The sequence below is a fragment of the Colossoma macropomum genome, unplaced genomic scaffold (assembly GCF_904425465.1).
Source record: "Colossoma macropomum unplaced genomic scaffold, Colossoma_macropomum, whole genome shotgun sequence".
Lineage (NCBI taxonomy): Eukaryota > Metazoa > Chordata > Actinopteri > Characiformes > Serrasalmidae > Colossoma > Colossoma macropomum.
The window spans coordinates 24,507,445-24,523,337 of record NW_023494809.1 but is presented as its reverse complement, the minus strand read 5'-3'; the positions used below and the strand labels follow the sequence as shown (position 1 = coordinate 24,523,337).

The 15,893-nt window shown below is 37.9% G+C and overlaps 1 protein-coding gene and 1 long non-coding RNA gene across 2 annotated transcripts; one reads left to right on the top strand and one right to left on the bottom strand.

Annotated features, from left to right (window-relative positions):
* The first annotated feature begins 241 nt into the window (after positions 1–241).
* Positions 242–12,290, top strand: hhla2b.2 (HERV-H LTR-associating 2b, tandem duplicate 2). The gene is made up of 6 exons (XM_036558274.1): positions 242–420; positions 3,196–3,507; positions 3,901–4,152; positions 6,002–6,304; positions 8,179–8,300; positions 8,433–12,290. The coding sequence occupies exons 1-6, from the start codon at positions 360–362 to the stop codon at positions 8,472–8,474; spliced, it is 1,092 nt and encodes a 363-aa protein (XP_036414167.1). The 5' UTR covers positions 242–359; the 3' UTR covers positions 8,475–12,290.
* A 332-nt stretch (positions 12,291–12,622) lies between these two features.
* LOC118799220 lies at positions 12,623–15,712 on the bottom strand. Its single transcript, XR_005006100.1, has 3 exons — positions 15,566–15,712; positions 15,003–15,319; positions 12,623–14,796 (listed from the first exon to the last, which is right to left on the bottom strand). It is a non-coding gene; the product is annotated as an uncharacterized LOC118799220 (long non-coding RNA).
* Between the last annotated feature and the right edge of the window lie 181 nt (positions 15,713–15,893).

Sequence of the window (15,893 nt, the reverse complement as noted above, 5' to 3'; positions counted from 1 at the left end):
CACAGGGCAGACAGACAGACATACACAATCACACACACACTCACACCTAGGGGCAATTTTCGAACCCAGGCCATTCTTGCTGTGAGGTGACAGCGCTACCCACTGCGCCACCGTGCCGCCCCAAAGTGGTTCAGATAAATAAAAATAGATTTGTTTCAATAACTTAAATAAAGTAATTCTTTACTAGTGTCGGTGTGTCAGTGTTCTCTCTACGTCACTCTTATCAACTGGTTAATGAATGGCTGGCTAATCTCACAGTGCATGTGGATAAACCTGTTCTCAGGTATTCAGTCACAGTAAGTAAAAGCAAATCTCAGTTGACTGTAAGAAACCTTCGCTGAGGTTCTGGTGTGAGGAATATGAACTGGCTGATTAGGACTGTTACTCTGCTGTGGTCACTGGCACTGACCACAGGAGATGGTGAGTAGAAACGTCCGTCACTTTACTGAGGTCACTTAAGGTGCCGTCAGAAGAAAATTAGATCTGAGATCTGTCACTGTCTGAGTATTGACCTCAAAGCTCATATGGAGGCCAGTAATACAGATCTTATTTAAACTGAAAGAGGCTTATTTAGTTTATTAGTACTGTAAATTTAGCTGAAATAGTCAAACATTAATAGTATATGATATCACTGTTCTTTCTAATGGTAATACTGAAGGCTACAGCTATAAGACATTCCTGAAAATGCTACATCTGTCATACAGCATCACTCTGGGTTTATTAAATATATATATATATATTGGAAAGGCTTATTTTTTCTCCAGTTTGATTAAATCTGGGTTACAGTCACAGAACTGTCTCTAGACTGGCAAAGAAAATTCCTTCTGAATGTCTGATTTTAGATAATCCCTGGCTAAAATCACACAAATAAACAATGAAAGCATTTGTTTGTTACTTCTGTCTGGATATTTATTAGTTTTGTTTGTTTGTGTTGTTATTCTGCCACTACCTTCAACACTAGGAATAACCAGTATTTCCTGGGCTGTGTTTGCCTGAACTTGTCCTTTGAACCTAAAGACCTTTGAGATTGTCAGACAAGGCTACTTTCACTGGACCCAGACCAGAAAGCAAATGATTAAACAGTAAAGCCCAATAAAGCAGCTTGTATAGTTGAGAAATGAACATGATTCAGTTTTGGTTTTCTTCTAATGGAAAAGCCTCGGAGAGGCGGCTTTGCAAAGCTTGTATTTCTGCATTCCAGCGGTCGTCTTTCTGCACTACATTTCTTTCAGCTAGTTCTTCGAATTGCTACTCAGCTTCTGATCCCAAAGTGCAGTTACACTCTTAAAGAGCTTAAAGTGATTCTTTGGACCTTTCAAGAACCTTTCAAACGATGACATATGTGAGCGTGGAGAACTTTTTTAAAGCAAAAAGCACCTCTGTTGTTTGATGGTTTGCAAAATTCTGCCCCACCACAAACCCACCAGGTCCCACCTCGCTCAGTTACTGTTGCAATATCTGTCAAACTTTCAGCTCAGGCCATCTGGTAGCTTCCATAACTCGTGTGCTACCTATGGAAGCCCATTCCCACTTTCTGGTAACTAAATATTGAATTAATATCTTGAAATAATGACATATTTTCTCAAAATAACTTAATATTTCAAAACAATTGAAATATGGACTGAATATCTCAAAATAATGACTATTTTTGGCAAAATAAATGTCTTACAATGTCTTATTTTCTCAAAATATTGACTTATTATCTTGAAATAAGATCTTCTTGCATAATGTGTTCTTGAAATTTGACATACTATGTCAAAATAATGAGTTATCAAATTTAAAGACAGCCAGTATTTTAGGATACTAAGCTAAAATTGCAAGAAAATAAGAAATTATTTTGAGATTTTAGTCACTCCTGTTGAGAGGAGGCCACTGCCTCACCCATTTTTTATCATTCACAATCAACATTAGTGATTAACGTACCCAGTTTATTATTATCATCATTATTATTATTATTATTATTGTTATTATTGATGTACTAGATGGACGTTAGGCCTAACAAGACAAAAATTATTCAATTCACATGACATTATTGACTGTACACAGTTCTGCTATAGCTGGTAACTGTTATCTGTTTGGTATAGCCTATAAAGGTAAGCAACTTTAAAAAGAAATGTTGGGGTGAAGTAATGCTTATAATATTATTAATTTTTTCTTTCTTTTTAAAATGACTTACTTTTTGGGCAGTTTTTCTTGCATTTTGACAGGTTTTGATTTTTTTTTTTTGGCAAGAAACTGTATGTGTGATCTGGCAACTCCGTTTAAACCCAGAGCAGTAACAAAGCTCACACTGTAACTTTAACAATGAGAAAGATTCTGTTTTCTGTCACTCTGGCACCAGTCACTCCACTTTGCTTGCTTAGATTTGAGTCTTTATCATCTAACTTGCCTGAGTGCAGCATCAGTGAGGAATGAACCTGTGTGGTTCTACATAAAGCTGGTTTAATCTTCTCGCTAAGCTAACCCTGCTAGAAAACACAGCATAGACCAGCATGGATGGTCACCAGCAAAACCAGCATATATTGTGTTTTGGATGCTGGTATGCTGGTCAGTAGCAATGGAAACTGATGTGATGTTCACGACCAAAACTAGCATAATGCTTCCTGGTCTGCGTTGTTTTTTCAACAGGGAACATTAGCCTTCATTTGTTTTATCAAGGATAGTGAATTAAAAGTACTTTATGCAACACAAAAGCATATAAATCAGATTTACCATCTTAGATTTGAGTCTTTGATCTCTAAACTTGCGTCAGGAGCCAAACTGAATCTGCTTGGTTGTGTGTGAAGTTGTTTAGGCCTTTTCACTAAGCTAACGCTAGCTCCTAAAGCTACTGCAGATACTGAAGCAAAAGTAGCTTAAGCTAAAAGCTACAGGTATAAAAAACACTGGATTACCCACTTTGATTGGAGTGTTTATTTCCTAAACTTGTGTCAGGAAACTCCAGTGAGCCAGAATTAACATGTGCTGTGGTGTGATTCTGTAGCATGCTAAGCTACTGCATTAAAAAGAGCCAAAGCCAATGCTTTCAAGAAGAAAATGTGGCCTATTCTCTGTGCTAACAGATCTGACACAAATATCAGTCTATATAATCAAAAGTAAGTCTAAAAACCATTTAAAAATACATTTTTGAGTGCAGGTGGTCTTTAACTTTCAAAAAACTGTACTAACTCCTTTGCTTGATTTGTGTCCCTGCAGACACTGTTACCTGTCTCTTCTCCCAAGAATGTGTGCTTCCCTGCAAGTCTGATTATCGTGAAGTCATCCACTGGCAAAAAGTGGACGGTCAGACGACATTAAATGTACATTCGTTCTACAGTGGTACTGATCAACTGAAATACCAGGATGGAGCCTATAAAGGAAGGACGTTTCTGTTCTCTGATCAGGTCTCTAAGGGAAACATGTCTCTGATCCTGAAAGGGGTCAGGACCCAGGACAGGGGCAGATATAAGTGCTATACCGCCATCAGTTCTGCCAACAAGGAAGCTTTTGTCTTTATAAACGTGGAGGGTGAGAGAAACATCAAGAGAGAAATTGTTATTTAGGAATTTTTTATTTTTCTAATATTGCTGATTGACTGCACTGTTTAAAAATTACAACACTCAAGTACATTTTTGTAGTACCTAATACAGCATAAACCTAGGAAAAGAAGACTGCTGAACGGAAAAGTAAAAGTTACTGTTTCAGTTTGTCACCTTTAGTTGTAAGAATGAACATTAGAACAGCTTTTGTTACAGTGACTCAGCAGCACACCTACATCAAGTAATATTTCAGAATTCAAATAATGATTGAAAGTTACTGTCTGCTCAGTTGAGTTAGATATTGATATGTAAGGAATGGACATGTATCCAGCTTTTGTGGACAAGTACTTTCCTAAATACCTCTTTTCCACCTTTCTTTCAGCCCCAATCAAATCAGTGGATATAAAAATAACAGATGATGGAATTACCTGCAACACAAGTGAAGTTTACCCAAAACCAATCATCTCATGGACAACTGATGGGACCTCACAAGACACGTTCACTGAAGACAGCAGAGGCCTGTTCTCATTGACCAGCACTCTCCCAGCTAAGCCAGTCCAGAATAACCACCTATACACCTGCTCCATTATCCCTGAGGACAGGACTCAAACATACACAGCCAGCCTGAAGCAAGGTGAGCACTACACAACCAGCCACACACATTCACATTAGGCCAAATAACCCATATATATGAAAATATATGAAAATATTGTCACCCATCCGATTTCAAAGAGCTAAAATTCCGATAACTAATATCGGCTGCTGTAGATTTATCAGTGGAGAACCATAACTATGACAGCTATGTCAAAACATCAGGAAAAAAACTACCTTTTCGATAATGCTAACTTCTGCTTGCATCTCTAAGGGATTCTAGCACTTTATTAGCACTAGACTAACCTCGATTCACATTAACATTTTTCGGACGTTCTAGATTAAAGACAGATATTTGAAACATCTAAAACATTATGTTTTAACTGAAGATTGTGACAGACATATTAGCATATTACTGCTGTCGGAACAAAACCTCATATCTGCATTTTTCAGTTTTTCACATAATCTTAAAACACCTGTTGTCCTTTATATAGTGCGTAAATTTAATGATGAATGGATCAAAAGAAACGACCCAAAATTACTTGGAAAAAAGTTTGGTTCCATTGACTTACATTAAAAGTAAAGTATGTTTTTTCCTTCTCCTGTAAAGTTACCATTTTGGAGATGCGAGGTTTTGTTCTGACAGCAACTATATCAAAATGATCCCCTAATCACTATACCCTACAGTCAAAAATCTGCATTGTGAGATTGTTTGAGCACACTGGATCTTCTGTACTATGTTTGCAGACACCACTAAAGATAATGGAACCCCAAAACTACACAGTGAATAGGGCAGTTTTGGATACAGCTAGTGACTCTTTAAAGTAAAGAACACTGGGAGCTGCAACCACTGGTTTTCATTTCTAAGGCCTGTTTCACACATATGACCTCTGCTTGGTGTGAGTGTGACTGCTTACAGCTTGCACATGCTGGCCATTTACACATACAGCAGTAGCGCTGTGGAGAGCTGCAGTGAGAAAGTTGCACTGACATCCTTTTTCCCAAAAGTCGAAGCAGTCACTCTGCTAAATGAAAATATAATTCATAAAAGGGCAAAGTACATTTGTTTACCCTTGACAGCTTTCTGACTTTTGATTGGGCAGTGGTTTCAAACCTGATCTAATCTGTATGCAGCATGGAACTTTTAACTAGTATTCTGTTTAAGAACATTCATGAATTCAATTAAAGAATTTGCATCTTTAAGAAGTTTTTATTCAATTTTCTATTTTATTTTCATTTATTCACGTCTTATTGCACTTCCAACTTCCAGACTGGTCCCACCTACTGGAAATTGACACGTGACTGGTTAATTCCTCTGTCAATTATAAGGGTAGTTCATCTGTAATGTGTTAGGCCCTCTCTTCAACTCTTGAATCTTAAACCAATAGAGCTCACTTAGCTGTATCTACCTAGATGCCACAAACAAAAAAAATCCTGATTGGCCAATTTTCTACTAAATGTTTCATGAATTTAGCCCTTTTGATTCCATCCAAAACATACCAATGAACAGGAATAGTACTCTGATACTGTTTATACACAAGCATGATTGTATTGCATTAAAATGGGCCTAGAAGGCTCTGAGGGTTCCCCTTTATTATAGGTCAAAAATGAAATAGGATCTAATAATTTTAATTGAACAGTGCTTTACCAGCAGATATGATTTTCAGTTACATGTGAACTGAGCTTCCTAGCGTTCTAAGCAGTTTGTTTTTTGTTTCATTTTTGATAATAAGTGTTCACAATAAGGTGTCTGTGTTATTTTTATGGCTTTAAGGTTGTAGTATTTTAGTATTTTATCCATTATGAAGTTTCATGTTCATATTTTACAGCTCAGCCTGTACTGTAATAACCTTAATACTGGCCAATTTCATCTGAATCTTTTATTGTTTCAGAGAAAATTGAAATTGATTTAGGACAGGACATAACAGTCCATTGTCCAGGATCTCAGGGAGAAACTGGAAACTTCACCCTCACCTTGACCTTTGATGGCTCGTCTACTGTTCTGAGCTACAACAGCCAAACGTCACAGCCAGCCGACATTAAGGAGTGGAATGGTATAGAAGTGAAACTGACCAGTGAAGGAAACATCGCACTGCACAAACTGGACAGTGAGAAACATGAAGGAACATATACTTGTGAGAAGACGTCTACCCAATCCAGACAGCTTATACAGACCTCAGTGCAAATCAGAACAGGTAAATGTTAACCCTTTCAGCTTTTTCACTATTAATAATCACAACATTTAGGAATATACATTTTTGTTAAACACCAGGGGGCATTCCAGAAATCTGGTTTAACAAACCTTAAATTTGAACTTGAACACATTTCCGAAGTTTTTGGTTCCAGAAACATTGATTAGAGTTTTGGTGAAGAGTCCTAATTAAAGCGTGCTTATGGAGTGACTGAGCACTACACGGATGCGAGTGACAAAAAAGCAAAAGTGTTTCTAATTTCACACTTTTGGAACTGAAACATTAACATCCAGGCATACTTTGTATAAGCTATATGAAAAAGCACTGTTGGTGTGTCCAAAGAAAAAAAAAGTGAATGTATGCCTATGAGAGTATAAAACTGTAAATTTATGTAAAGCCTAATTGATTCAGCATTTCCTCATCCCATGTTGATCTGAATTGATGTTTAACAGGTCAGATGTTTTGCCTGGATTCTACGCTCTTGGTGCATTGTGGTGATTTCTTTGTTTAAAATAGCCTGTTTAATTCATATTCTGCTACATTAAGCCCTACTGCAGCTGTAGCTGACTTTGTAGGTGACTTTATTTTTCAAAGATTTTTGCCTGATGCTTTGGATAGCCTTAACTTAGAATCCATCTTCATTAAATGAATGATGAGATGAAAATGTCAATTCCCATAAGGTGGAAAGAGACCAGCAGGACATTTGACAACTGCTAAATATTTGACCTCATATTAAAACCTGCTTTACATTGATTAACAGTGTGGTACTAGCATGTGGAGGGGGGCCAGACCACCTCCAGAGACAATGGTATGCAAAGTTTTGGTGCACCTGGTCAAATTACATGCTTTTTCTTTGGTCCTACAGAGAACACACTTCTGCACATTTAATGCACAATTACAGTTTATTTGTTGACCTTAACAAAAAACATTAAAAACATAAAATGTGGCCTGTGCAAAAGCTACAGCACATTTTATATTTGGTTATATACGAGTTTTCTTCCCGATATGTTCAATTCAGCATACAAACAGAAATTAAGGACAGGTTTTGATCAGTAAATTCAAAGAAAGGTTACTGCAAATTGTGCCTCTCCAAAGTATTCTACCATCTCTGTGGTTTGTAAAGTGCAGTGCTCTTCATCTGCATCATTTAGTGGTATGAGAGGTATGTCCCTAGTACCCAACAACAACAACAATGTTGTATACCTTCTCCTGAGGTACTACAGTCTGACTGTTGTCTCCAAGAAGGAGACCATCAAACTGCATTTTAAACACATAGACATATTCTATTCAGTTACAACAGAATTTGAAACATTATCCTTTGACTTCAACACCGGTGACGATGTGTGCATTGTTGTCAAATGGAGCCTTCAACTGGAAAACAATTTTTTGATATTACTAGATTTATATTACTGTGCAGTCCATTATGCAATGGATGGGCCTGTCAGTGCGCTGCATATGAGAAATATAAGATTCACAATATTAAATGGCTCAGTGCCTAAAGCCATCACATCATTTTTCATAGTTCAAATCATAATTATGTGGTAAAATGGTTAATGTTGATCATATGTTTATGTCTGAGAAATACGAAAAAGAAATGTGCAGAATAAGTGTTAGGCAGACGTATTCTGAAAACTCTCTTCTTCTCTTTCCTGATGAAAATCTGCCCTAATAATATGAGTATCAATGGATCCTCAGTGAGATTACCTTTGCAGCGCAATTTGCAACCTTCACCCACTCTAATCGTGGATTCTGGAACTGAAAATCCCAATTCTGAGTTAACATATCTGGGTTAGTTTGCTAAACTCACTTTTTGGAAGACCCCAGAGATCCTGTAATATTTATTAAAAGTGCTCAGAATTTATTATTTTTTTCCTCAGCATCCAAGGTTGGCACCATTATTGCTGCTGTCCTTGTTCCTGTTGCTGTCATTGTTATTGTTGTTGTTGTCACAATATGTCTCATCAGAAAATGTTGTAATGCAAGACAAGAGAAAACAAAGGTGAGTTTGAAACATTCTGTAAAATAAGTTATTTTGCTTGTGGAGTAAGAATGGATGGTGCTATCATTGAGTTTGAGCTTTAACAGAATGTTAAATTAATCTGAGTCTGACTGTTTCTAACCTTTAACACAGGTGAAGTACGGAAAAGCAAGCAAAAACGAAAGCAACAACTAACCAAAAGAGTGCTGCTAGGGAAGGATAAAAATGGACAGACTGATAACTGAATCTTTTCCTATGCACTGTGTGGATCTGAGCTGATGGAACTACTAGTGATCTACTGATCAACCTCTGTCAGCTGTGCTTTAAATGTGAGTACGCCAACCGGACCCAAACCAAGGTACAGTGATTTTAGTGTCATGCAACTGCATTCAGCGAGGTCAGGAGGCCATAAACAGCCAGCCATGTGTTGTGCAGCACATCTACAAACGTCCATTTCTATTTATAATGTGTCATTAATACATGTCTGAACAAAACTGAAGCACCTAATGAGGCTGTTTGTTCAGTGGGATATGAGATACAATACCACCATGTCCTGTCTATTTACTACTGATAAAATGACCTGCTTTGGGCTGAGAACTACTAAGGTTCCACTTATGGATTTTCACTTTCAACTCAGGCTGGCTGGCCTAGTATTTTCTAGGACTTTCCATTACTTTTCTTGGAATGACTTAAAAACAGTCACAAGCCTCATACTGATCTTTGAACTGCAATCACTCTGTTTATGTGACAGGACGGATGGGTAGTATATGGTGCTCAAAAGTAGCCTGGGGACATTCTCTGAATATAATTTATATCTTGTTTATTTATTACTTAAGACAAATGTATTATTTATTCATTCGTATCCAAAAGTTATAACAAGCAGCAACAATAACCAGGTTTACTAACTGACCCTCAAAATGATACCAGGAACATAATGAGAACCTAAATAAGGGAATTAAAGGACTGAAACACTAGCAGGATAAACGTTAGTGTCTCTGTCCTTTATTTAGGTCAGTATTTAAAATGTTATTCAGGTCAGTCATTTGGTTTTCTTTTGGATGACTTTAATCTTCTAGACAGTGAGTAAGTTTGCACAACTGATGCTCAGCCAGGCTTGTTTGATGATGTTGTTTGGATGGCCAGAGCATGCCAGGTTTTGGGCACTTCTAGACTTGAGTACATTGTGATGGTCTGGCAGAAAAGACATGTGGGTATTTTTCAGGTTAGAGTACAAAAGGAGGTGTTTATTGAATCCCAGCGCTCCAAATGACAAATGCAAATTTATCCACATGATGAAGCTAGAGGCTCCAGCTCATCACCATCATGACGTAAATGTACATACCTCTTGATGTGGTCTGTTGAGACTTCTGGGGGAACGGCTGGCTCGGTCATCATCCTCTTTTATACATGTTGTAAGAGCCCACAACCACATGGAGAAAGGGGGTTGATCCTGTCGTCAGCAAACCTGAAAAAGGAAGAAGGACATTGTTACTGCAAACCATGTAAAAGTATACTTACCCGCGGAACGTGTACAGGCCTAATGACATGTCGGTTTTAAACCGGGTGCTGAGTAATCACCTGAATATTGTTATATGTGTGCTGAGCACCTACCCCTTTGTGTTAACTGGTTTGACCAGGGGCGGGTCTTTTCTTCTTTTTGTTTTTGTACTTCACATCAGGGCAGCACGGTGGCGCAGTGGGTAGCACTGTTGCCTCACAGCAAGAAGGGCCTGGGTTCGATTCCCAGGTCATTTCTGTGTGGAGTTTGCCTGTTTTCCCCATGTCTGCGTGGGTTTTCTTCCAGGTACTCCGGTTTCCTCCCACAGTCCAAAGACATGCAGTTAAGCTAATTGGACACGCTAAATTGCCCCTAGGTGTAAATGTATATGTCTGTCTGTCTGCCCTGCGATGGACTGGCGACCTGTCCGGGGTGTATCCTGCCTTCTGCCCAATGACAGCTGGATAGGCTCCAGCACCCCACCGCGACCCAGAAGGATAAGTGGTTTAGATAATGTATGTACTTCACTTCATAAAAATCGCTATATTTGCACTTAACTTTGGAGTTCCAGTCCCTTATTTTGGCAAACCCCAGCTTCCCGGCCAACCACTCGACCAGGCTTGAATCCAAGAATTACCCAACATCACAGTCCAGTGCATAAAAAAGGAAGCTTATTATTTACAAATAGATACAAGTTGACAAAAATAGTCCACTATTCAATCACAAAATCAGCATTTTTTCCCTCTTCTGGATCATCTTAGAATGTTCTGTACTTTTCTTATGCCTCTCTATCAGCATCAAGGTACAAAACCTTGACATTTAGAGGGGCCAGTTTGGGCCAGTTGAGGGTGAATACATCCTCTATAATCATTGGTTTGCTCCCGTTTTTTGTTGGGAGAACGGACAAAATGGTGATTTGTTAACATCTTTGTACGAAGATGTCTTAAAACAAACCTTCTCCTAAAAAGCACAGAACTGTGTCTAGTTTCTTCTCAATAACAAACATAATGACTCCAGAAGTCAACAAAAAAACACATTTAGTCAAGCTCTCTACAAGACTAACTCACTGCCCCCCTCAACATTTTTCATTGTTGATTTAGGAATTTTCAGCAGATCTGCAGTCTTTCTCACAGACATTTTATTACAAAGGAGACAATTTTTGTGAGATTAATTCTCAAAAAGCTCAGTGTTCAAGTTTTCTTAGTTTTCAAACATTCTTTATCTTTCAGAACATTAAAATTTAGAGTCAGGTATGTCAAAGTCAAAAATAAAGCTGAATATGAAACACCATTTTCACAGTACATTAACAAGTTAAATAATGATCACAGACGTGTCCCCAAACTACTTTTGAGCACTGTATTAACCCCAAAATGAGCTAAAGTTACATTCCCCTGTATAACATGTCCAAATCATGCACTTTTTCCATTACTGCTCCCTGCTCCACATGGCAGCCGAACAAGAAATGGAGTTCATTTGGCCCGGAGCAAAACTGAGAGTGAGGAGCAGAACTGAGTTTGCACTAGAATGCATTATAACTACTAATGAAGGATATATGTGTTTATCTCATGAAGGAAATCAACTCTTGTACAATCTCTATTATCACATTCCATCACTGGGCTTGTCACGAACCTCTACATTAAAACTGAAACTATGCAGTTACTGGATACTGACAGCAAAACAAGTCAACAGAGAACAGCTGTACCTTGGACTTTCAAGTCAGCCATGACCAGTAATCCACACTCAACATGCAGGTTCAGAAGACAATCAAACACAGCATTGCACACTACTAAGTCACAGGTAGCTGAGTCACTTTTGTTAATGTGTTTTACAGGATACACACCCAAACACACTGTAATGCTGTCTCTCCACTGTAACAAATACACAGCACTTCCTATTATAACTGAGTGTCAAGAAAATGCTTGTGACTCAACTCAATAACTACCTTAAGATCTAAATTAGATCTGACATCAAGCAAGAAAATAATCCGTAAAAATCCTCAAGTTGGCACTAAATCCAGAAATTCTTTTTTCACTTGTGAGTGGCATAAATCTTTTATACCAGATTCCTGTAGGAAAGAAATAAAGAACAGAAACATAACCTTAAAGATGCATCTCGGATGTCTAAATTAAAAGCTGCTTATATCTAGGATTCAATGAGGTCTTGATTTTAGCCCATCCTTATAGGTTTATATAACTCTAGAGGGTCATTTAGTGTCAAGCTGTATGCATTCTTTGTTTAACATACTGTTCTTATATTATTGTGTTATTTGTTTATATTTTGTATTTGTTTTTCATCAACTGTTTGATATTTTGATTTATGCAATATTTGAAAGTTATTATGTATAAGCAACGTCATTTGGCTGATCATGTACTGCCATTTACAGTCATATGCAAACCTTTAGGTTAAATCACATGTTGGTTGATTTTTTGAAGTGAAATATGTAAACATCCTCTACAGTGATTTTTATTTTTTAATACTGTTTATTACTTTAAAATAAACATTTTTAAATTCAATGAAGAGTGCCATGGATATTCACTTTTTGTCATGTTTTGAACCCCATTTCATACACTGTTAGAAATTAAGGTTCTGTGCAGGTACATTTTTGTTCATCAAGGTACAAACAATGTAAATGTTCCCTTGAAGGTACAACAGTGGTTTTAAGGTCCAGTTGTGAACCTTAAATAAGTCTCTCCCAGTTGAAAAGAACATATTTGTATCTTTTTATAACCCAATGTTTTAAAACAGAACAGTGAAATATTAAGCCTGGAGATGAGGCGGGGTGTGTGGAGTCAGTACAACTTAGAAAATATAATATCAATGGATTATGGTACAATTATGTTCCCTGACTAAAGGTACTGAGATGTACCCTTGAGGGTACCACCCCAGTGACAAGAGGGGTACTACACTAGTGACAGTTTCATACCTTTATTTCTGAGTGTACAGGACCTTCAACCTAAATGTTTCTTCCCCACTTTCTATCTTGTTTAGTTTTACATATTTTCATTATACCCCTTAAATGCTGTTTCATATTGTGAAATGCAATTTATATTTCATATCCACACAGGTTTTACCTTTGCTTGCGTACATTCCAAAATATGCCTAGGTCAGAGGGTGTTTGGGAGTGTGGATTTTTCGGAGTGTATGCATCACAGAGAAAAGCTGGCTGCTGTGTTGGTTTTGAGCTGTCAGAGACGAAGCCTGCAGAGCATGTTCAGCCCCAGCCTAACCAAAGCAACTCTATTCCTAACCCATACTGTTCCCATACCTAACCAGCACTAACCCTAACATGGACAGGGAGGGCAGAGAAATTCACACACAGGAGAGTACAGGGCAATCCGCAACACAACAGCAAAAGAAGAAAACAAAGGAGATCCGTAACACCAAGCGACGTTAAAACAGTGTAATAGGGGTTTCGTTTTTAATTTTGGCACGTATTCTTCATGTCACTATGGAAAAGTAATGTCATGTGTTCAGTGCATTTCACTGTTTTCACTGTTATGCAGTTATGACTGCATTTCAATGAGGAAAATTTGTTTAAAGTAGTAATGTGGAAAACTATAGTCGTGCCTTTATTACATTTTAAGGTAGATTGTATTCAATTCTGACATAAATTCAGCATTTTATTTTTCAAATGCAAATCCGCATGCATTGTTTTTCAGTAAAGAGGTCAAGCGACATTAAAAAAGTGTAACAGAGGTTTTGTTTCTCATTTTGGCATCTATTATACGTCACTACAGAAAAGTTATGTCAGCTGTTCATTGCATTTCTAATATGGCATGAATTCCTCTCCATATAAGTTGTGTGTCATTCGGCAGTCGACGTAATGCCCTTATTAGGAATTCCGGGTCTAAGCAGAGTTCTTCTATGAGAACAATTAATGCCATTTTTGAAAATCGCTTATTTCGTGTCCTGTGGTAAAAAGAAATGTTATAACCCAGATACATTTTGTCCTGTGTACATTTCCCCATGAGCGTCACTCTTAAAAATATCACATACACACATCTTAGACTAAAACAACCAATGTACTTTTTGCATATAGTGCCCCTAAAGCTCCTTTCCAAAAAACGGAGCCAGTGGCAGCCGCCACAGTATTAACAGAACTACTGGGATGTATTTTCTGATACACATTCAGTATAAAGAATCAGTTCAGCTGTTTGGATTCATACAAATCATTAAGTCATTTCTTCAAAATAACCGTACTGACTATTCTGTTACCAGACAAACTCTGCTTTACTTAGAGGCCTCAACATTTTTAAACAATGAATCTGAGCTCAGCAAATTCTTACTGTGTTACCAGGTAATGTCTAATTTCTCCAGATAAACATGCATTTCATGCTTAAATAAACTTACATCTGTTCATATTTTGAACCTTTATATAGATCTGTAAAAACTGATCACAGTGCTTGTTTAAAACGTTTGTATTCTTTTGTTTCACCATGCTGACAACCATCTCTCACAGTAAATAAATGCGTATCAATTATTTTCATTAATAGAAGAACTTTTTCATTCCACCATACATTTATAAATATATGCACAGAATTACAGAAAACAGGGGCATCACTAGAGGTTCATGGATAGGGGGGCTGAGCCTGTATTAGGGGGGTCTGCGGGCATAGTGCCCGAAGATATTTTTTTAATGGCCCCAAAATGTTTATAATTCACTTTTAGGGTAGCCAGAAAATGTTAAGTACATCAGCTGTGTTGAGTATGTCAAAAATGGTTATTCTGATCCGTCTCTTCATCCATCCATCCATCCATCCATCATCTAAACCGCTTATCCTTCTGGGTCGCGGTGGGGTGCTGGAGCCTATCCCAGCTGTCATTGGGCGGAAGGCAGGATACACCCTGGACAGGTCGCCAGTCCATTGCAGGGCAGATGTCTCTTCATAGTTTATGTTAAGCACAGAGGTCATAAAACAAACACTAACGTTATATCCATCCACTTACAGCACGCACAGATCAAGCAAAGGTACTGAAGTCAAGCAGCGCTCTCTCCTCTCTTAGATGAGCTGCAAAGTCCTAAATATAATAACCAAACACACAGATTACAGATCAATTTAGTCTCACTTGGTGCCATCAGAGTGTGATTTTACTCTGTAGGCATGTTTAATAAGCTAGATGACAGAATTTCATGGTCATGGTGACAAATATTATATTTCCTCAGTTAAATTAAATTCAGCATTAATTTTAACTGACAGCTCTCCCTCGCTTTCCTGCTCACTAACCTCCATTAGATCTGCTCCTTCTGTCCTGTTAGTCTCCGTCAGCTTCTTTCTCTCCCTCTCCTCCTGTGTAGCAATATACTAACGTAATTTTATTAAACTCTGCCGCTTCTTAATTTCCATCTGTGTTATGATGTGAATTTTCCGTTCCACCTTAAATCCTGCAGCAGGTTCATTCTGGCGCCTCTCAGCGGGAAAACTCGACCAAGAATCTGGCGAACAGGAAGCAGCTTCAGCCTCGTCCTTTACACTGACAGTAACTTAAAGAAACAATTTATGCCAAATGCTGGTGCCATTCTTTCCGAACAGTGAAGAGAAATCTAAAAACAAAGAATATAAAGAGCTGTAAATGACGTTATTTCTATCCCTCTTGTTCGTTCACACCCTGCACTCACTATGAAGTGAGGTTAGACTAGCTGGCTTGTCAGCTAACGTTAGTTAGTTAGCTAATGTTAGTGTTAGCCTAGCCTCTTTTCTTTACTTCACTTAAACCAAAGTTAACTAAAGTTAGCTGACTAGAGTTAACAAGCGACCAAATAAAAAGACAGATATCCAGCTATACTGACCATAATTTGACATAAATCCATATTGTACGTGGAAATATTCACTATTTCACACTGTTTTACTCCGTATATTAGATTTTGAATGAGCTCTAACGTTTATTTTAACGAGCTTTTTAGCCAAAATCCCGTCCTCAGCTCTGCTAACGGTTACTGTCGTTTATAAACAGAGCCCCTCCCCCAGGTCTGATATGATTGGCTTACAACGCATGAGGTCTGATATGATTGGCTGGACGTTACTAGTCAATCTCTAGTAGTATAGCGTTAGAGCAGCAGCAGCGCCTTCCTCCCGCCCTGTTATTACAGTATATTGTGAATGAGAATGAACTACAGT

What these genes read in the sequence shown, in the direction of transcription:
- hhla2b.2 (XM_036558274.1), top strand. Translation starts at nt 360, where the DNA reads ATGAACTGGCTGATTAGGACTGTTACTCTGCTGTGGTCACTGGCACTG. An exon ending in GGCACTGACCACAGGAGATG is followed by an intron (nt 421 to 3,195) that starts GTGAGTAGAAAC and finishes GTGTCCCTGCAG; the next exon opens with ACACTGTTACCTGTCTCTTC. An exon ending in TGTCTTTATAAACGTGGAGG is followed by an intron (nt 3,508 to 3,900) that starts GTGAGAGAAACA and finishes CCTTTCTTTCAG; the next exon opens with CCCCAATCAAATCAGTGGAT.